Raw genomic sequence first — 6,253 nt, forward strand, 5'->3', positions numbered from 1 at the left:
AACCCCTCTTTGATTCATATTCAATTGTCACACGAACACATTAAGAATGTATTTGGATTTCAATCCCCCCATTTTCAATTCCTATTGGAATGTTCAGATTCCAAATCAAATTCCTTCAAATTCCAATGAAACGAACGCGCTTGGTTGGTTGTTATAAAATTGTGATATATCCAACTGTGGTCTATTGGTGAATGGTGACTAAACGGTTATGAATTAAAAATTTAAGTTGAGGGTTTGTTTCACTATTTATGAATAGATTGTGTTGCTAAAAAGTTTGAGACACCCAAAGTTTAAACGACATCCTTGTCTGTTTGTCTTCACTTATAAAAAGCCCAAGGGAAGGCGATGATTGAAAGGACAAGGGTTAGAGTGCCCTTGACTTGATGACCAGTCCAAGTTCTAATCATGCCATTAACTCAATCTTTAGCTTGTAATAGAAAGGAAAACAAGCACCTAAAAACAGTCTTGTCTTTCATTCGTCTATAACTTGCTCTTCGATAAGAGGACAATTAAATAAGACATAATATTAGAGCATCTCCAAGGGTTCCTTGTTGTTAACATTTGAAATAAAAAAACTAAAGCAACAAATTCTTGACCACATTAGATAATAGTATTTGGCAATAATAGTTTGTGAGCAAAAACATGGAAGAGCCATTGAGCATGGGCACATCTAAATTCCATCTCACATTTATCTTATTTCACAACACACACATTTAAATCAAGTAGGTTGGTTTGCAAGCTGACGCCGGGTGTGTTGTAAGGGTAAACGAACCGAAATACCAACGGTACTAGACCCGGTTTAATCTTTTCTTATCTCCTTCCTTCCTCCCTCCCTCCCTCCCTCCCTCCCTGTGGATAACCCACTTGAGTCTCACTCGCATAACCCAAATTCTTCTGCAAATTATTACTATTATTATTCCAAGACCCTAATCACAAAATGTCGATTTCAACATCACTAGCAGCACCCATGTTTGCATTATGCAATTCGTCTTCAATTTCATCAAAACCCAGCCTTTCTGCCGTCCCGTTTGTTCCAAAGATTCAGTTTCAGTCGTCTCGTTGCTCTTCAACCAGAGTGTTTGCAGCTCTTGAAGCTTTGGAGGTTCAAGATGTTCAATCGTCGACGGTCATCGAAACTTCTCATTCGGACAAGGTAACTTTGCTACCTATTATTATTATTATTATTATTTTGCTTTGTTCAAAATTTAGGGGTTTAGAGATTTGAAAAAGTGGATAAATAGTTATAATTTTCAATAGTTAGTGTTTAAAGTCTTAATCAGTTCCTACTTGCTACAACATTTGTTAGTGTTTTGCAAGTTGCAAAAGATTAATCTAGTTTAGACTAATCTCTAATATATCAATTGTTATCACCTACTTGCTACAATTGTTAGTGTTTTGGAAGTTGCAAAAGGTTTATTTGTTAACGGTAGGAGAGTATACTGAATTGTTAGTGTTAAGTTGCTATACATATAAATCCTACATGTTATTAAAATTACCTATAACTTATATCTCAAATATCGGTCCTTGACCGATATCTGATCTTTTACCGCATAGATATTTTGGTACATCTATTTCACTTGCTTCATGTTTCAAGAATGAAGCAGACCATTAGTAAAATTTAAATCATATACGGAGCTTACTTAGGTTGCAAATATAGGTTAGCTATATATTAAATCATATACAGAGCTTGTTTGTATCTTAATATTCAGGTATGTTATGCTAGAAAGCAATGTTGCAGAAATCGTTTTTAATCAACAACTAGTCGGTAGGTGGTCAAACTCTGTCAAATCGGTCAAAAATCGGACCTTTCTTTAGTTTTTTTTCTTTTTTTTTGAAAGACAATCGGCATTGGTTTATGTTTGAAGTATATATGTTAACACTTTTACACTTACACGTAATTTTTCAAAACTATATTTATATACACATAATTTTGGAAAATTACATATAATAATTCCAATCCGATTAATCGCTATTAGGTACACCACCGCTCGACTCGCTACTAGCGAGTTCTACAACACTGCTAGAAACCTATAAGAAATATAAAAAGAAATTATATAAATACCTTGACCACATGTAAGGCGGTTTGATCATAATAATTGGGATGCATTTGTCGTAATGTCATGTTTTGTTGTATTTCAGATAGCACCAAAGCAGAAAATAAGGATTAAACTGAGGTCATACTGGGTACCTTTAATTGAGGATTCGTGTAAGCAAATCATGGATGCTGCTAGAACAACAAACGCGAAGACCATGGGGCCCGTTCCGTTGCCAGCCAAAAAGAGAATATACTGTGTGCTTAAATCTCCTCATGTGCACAAAGATGCAAGGTTCCACTTCGAGATCCGAACCCATCAACGGCTCATAGACATTCTACACCCAACTGCACAAACCATTGACTCTTTGATGCAGCTTGATCTTCCGGCTGGTGTCGATATTGAGGTTAAGCTTTAGAAAGTATGTTTAAAATCCCTTTTTTTGTTGAATGTTTCCACTTGGCACTTTTGTGTAGTGAATTTATTCCATGTATCATTGTGTTGATCAAAGTGAAGGTGTTTGGTCAAATATGAAATATTTTGTAATGGCTAAACATTGATGGTTTCTGTATTTGGATTTGGATTGCTTAGACCACAAGTCAAAAATGGCACTTATTGTTGTAAATTGTAAGGTGAGATTAAATTGTGAGTTGAGTCATATACCTAGAATTGATCATAGAGGGTTATTGGCACTTGTTCATTTGATAATGATAAAAGTGGTGGTATGTGTAACAAAATGAAACTTTCAGTTCGAGAATTACAATCTTTATTAGCCAGAATTTGATTAAAAAAAAGTGATGTTCTAACTGAGAGCATGAACGATAAAACGCTAAAAACACCAGTCATGTAAATTAGAGGTGGGCATAAAACCCGGTACCAGACCCGACTCAAAACGACTTGGTTTTACCCGAGCCACGGGTACAAATCAGGTTTCAATGTCTCCTGGAACTGACCTGGACATGCCGATCCCACCAACCCAGTCAAAACCTAAACCCCGCCAGCCCAAAGACCCAAAACCTGATTAAAACCCAGAAAAGTCACTTAAAAACCCAACCATACCCGGAACTGACTCCTACCCGACTTGTTTTTTTACTTTTGTTAACCAAACCCGAAATCAGTTCCTACCATATTCAAGTTCCTGAAGAGACATGGTTTGCCCACCTTCAGTCACGTCACCCGTGGCCATGTCGCCCGGTTTTGATAACATGTTATTTAAGAATGACGATGTTTAATTTGAGTTGGATTAAGTTGACATGTTGTGTAATTTTAGTAGACCCAAATTAATTCAAATGTGAAGTTTTTTTTACCTAAGCAACTCATCTATTGATAACCCACTTTGATGTAGAGGTTAGAGTGAGGTTAGGATGACAATGGAGTATTTTGTTAAGTGTTCCTCATTGTTGTAGAAAGATTCATGATGGTTAGGAACTATAATGTTAGTATATATTAAACAGGTTGCACGATGGTAACTTCAAGCATGCATATATAGCAAACATAACACTAGTGATGATGTGGGTACCTGTACGCATTCATAACTCAGGGGTGCTTAGGAGTTAAGAAGCAGCAAGCACAAGTTGCTAGACTAGGAAGCTCGAAGCTTTCTCAGAAAAATTCCTGAGTTGACTAGAGCTGCTCCTAGCTACAGTAAACCTTAGGAAAGTCACCTCTGATATGACATAAAGCTAAAACATGTCATAAAATAAGTATGTCGACATGACATGACAAAAGTAGAATATATGTTACATAAAAATGGTATTGCTTGGGCTAAAAGAGGAGCTGACCATTTCCCCTTAAGAAGCTTAAGTTTCCCTAAGAGAAACTTTCGGATGCCAATAAAATGAATACTTTACTCAAAGGTAATATTCATTCTCAGTCACCCTATTTCTCTCTATTCTCCTTTCCTCTTCATACTCTCTTATCAATCTGCGTATCATATCACTGATTCTCATGTTGAATGTTGATTGTAGGAGACCCTCTCCTACGGTGAGACTAACTGGTCGTGTTTTCCTTGATGTTAGCAGGTTAGGAAGCTTTGTTAGTAATAAACTCTTGGGCCGTCGTACCTTCATTGTTAGCTATATTCGTTGTAGCAACAACTAGTGATGTGAGTCATGTTTCTTCGATGTAGGCAATGTGATGTTTGTTACCCAAATGGATACGGTCAATCTGCTGTGTGTCCATGACCGTGGATAAGGTTAATCTCTTGGTTGTGGCGCGTCCACGGTCTAACCACGAAGGTCGTGAGTCCTGTCACATGACAACATTTGATGTTTTCATAATCTTTACCGTTTTTTTCAAGAAGTAATGTCAACCATTGGCGAAGCATTGTTAGGGCCAGGGGTGGCCCCGGCCCCTCCGTTTTTTTTGCGCAGTACTGTAAATATACCCCGGCTTTCGGCCAAAAGCTTTTGTACGTAGTGTAAATTTACCCGTTTTCGTCACAAAATTTAAGCTTGGCCCCCTTCCGTTTATAAAAATATTTATACGTGTTTTTATCCTGCCCCTCCACATTTTCATTTAAGCTTCGTCACTGATGTCAACTATTGGACTAGGAATGACATGTTAGAAAATGTCAAAGATGACCATTTCATCAGAAGTATTTTCAAACATTTTTATATCATTTTAAATAAAAAAAATTATGTCAAATACACATGTGGTGTCTTAACAAAAGTTTATTTTAAAAAACTACCAAGGCTGTGGATCATGTTAAAACGATTCTTCTAACATTTTGTCTAATACAATATTATAAAAGATATATTTTATAAGAATCACCAAGTTGTATTACTAATATTTATATATTGGCATATTGCATTTGCTTTAAAGTTTTATAATATATACATATAACTATAGTGATTTGATAGAACGAGCATATATAACCAATTTTCACTCTGCAATTTTTATGTCAATAGTTGTATTTTTGTATGTGTATCACATGTTAGTATTTTTATAATGTATTATAAATAGATAAACCAAATATTTGGCATCATCATGTTTCACGCGTCTTGGATGGAAGACTAGATACATAAAGTCAAGTCAAAATTGTTAAAAACTAGACAATATAATGTTTAAAATGTAAGGTATAACAACTGCCAGTAGATAAAGATGTGAATTTTAGTGGATCCTCTCCTTTAATTAGTGGTGTGGACAACCCTCACAGCCCACTTAACATTTCTTTAGTAAAAAAACACTTGATGAATGCACATGACAAACATCTATATATTTATAAGTAGAGAGAGTGGAGGAGAATAATGTAGCATGATACAATACATGTAGGCAGCCAAGCAGCTCGTATTCAACGAGTTGATGGGTGGGTTGAACCTAATATGAACTCGAACATGACCCAGTTGACGCAAAAAAGAATTACTTAGCTTCTTTTACATGTTAACACTTTAATCTTCTAAATTTGTTTGAACTATTTATGTTTAAACTATACGGATTTAAAAAAAATACTTTAATTGGGTATAAAATAATGCTCAGATACCTTAAGTTATTACATATACAAATTTAAAAAAGGTATGTATGTGTGCGTTAAACGGGTCAAACTACGAACCACTCGGGTTGATACAAAAACAACCCCTCTCACTTGTGTAAATGCCTACCAAATTTTCCGACTCTATATACTTTCACTGGCTTAAATATCTTATCTTACTATAAGTGAATAAGGTATTTTACTTGCCTCGTAGGAGAAAGGCACTCCAAACTTTTATAATTACATATCTAATTAAAAAACCATCTTACTTCAAACAGAAAAAAAAACCACGATTGTATGGAAAATACTTTAGCAAATTCTAGCTAGATGGCCATCATGTGATGCTGAGTAGAATACGGCTGTTTGGTTGGGGTCTGAATGAGACCATTCAGAACTCATGTCTGATTCGGTCAGTGTTTGAAGTGTTTGGTTCATTAGTAAGAAACATCTTAATGGCTAAATCAAGGTTGTGTTTGTTTTTGCTTATAAGGTCTGCAAGGAGACTATGTCTGCGGGCGCACAGACATAAAATCTTGAAGACTGTTTGTTTTAAAAAAAAAGTTTTGAAGACTGCTTTTATGGTCTTAAAAAATAAGCTTTTTTCACCATCTTCACACTTCTTCACACTTTTTAACATCATACCAAGTACCAACACCCAATGTCCAACACCACCACCACCATCCACCGTCCGCCGCCACCACCACCATCCGCCACCCGCCGCCACTACCACCCACCACCATCGTCCGCCACC

The 6,253-nt window shown here is 36.0% G+C and overlaps 1 protein-coding gene across 1 annotated transcript; it reads left to right on the plus strand.

Moving 5' to 3' along the window:
• Positions 1 to 846: 846 nt before the first annotated feature.
• LOC143576294 (small ribosomal subunit protein uS10c-like) lies at positions 847 to 2,693 on the plus strand. The gene is made up of 2 exons (XM_077060418.1): positions 847 to 1,153; positions 2,140 to 2,693. Exons 1-2 carry the CDS (start codon positions 938 to 940, stop codon positions 2,449 to 2,451), a joined length of 528 nt encoding a protein of 175 aa, XP_076916533.1. The 5' UTR covers positions 847 to 937; the 3' UTR covers positions 2,452 to 2,693.
• The last annotated feature ends 3,560 nt before the right edge of the window (positions 2,694 to 6,253 follow it).

This window comes from Bidens hawaiensis, unplaced genomic scaffold (genome assembly GCF_021521415.1).
Source record: "Bidens hawaiensis isolate Kalapana, Puna unplaced genomic scaffold, B.hawaiensis_p1.1 tig00028049_1, whole genome shotgun sequence".
Classification (NCBI taxonomy): Eukaryota; Viridiplantae; Streptophyta; class Magnoliopsida; order Asterales; family Asteraceae; genus Bidens; species Bidens hawaiensis.

What these genes read in the sequence shown, in the direction of transcription:
- LOC143576294 (XM_077060418.1), top strand. Translation starts at nt 938, where the DNA reads ATGTCGATTTCAACATCACTAGCAGCACCCATGTTTGCATTATGCAAT. An exon ending in AAACTTCTCATTCGGACAAG is followed by an intron (nt 1,154 to 2,139) that starts GTAACTTTGCTA and finishes GTTGTATTTCAG; the next exon opens with ATAGCACCAAAGCAGAAAAT.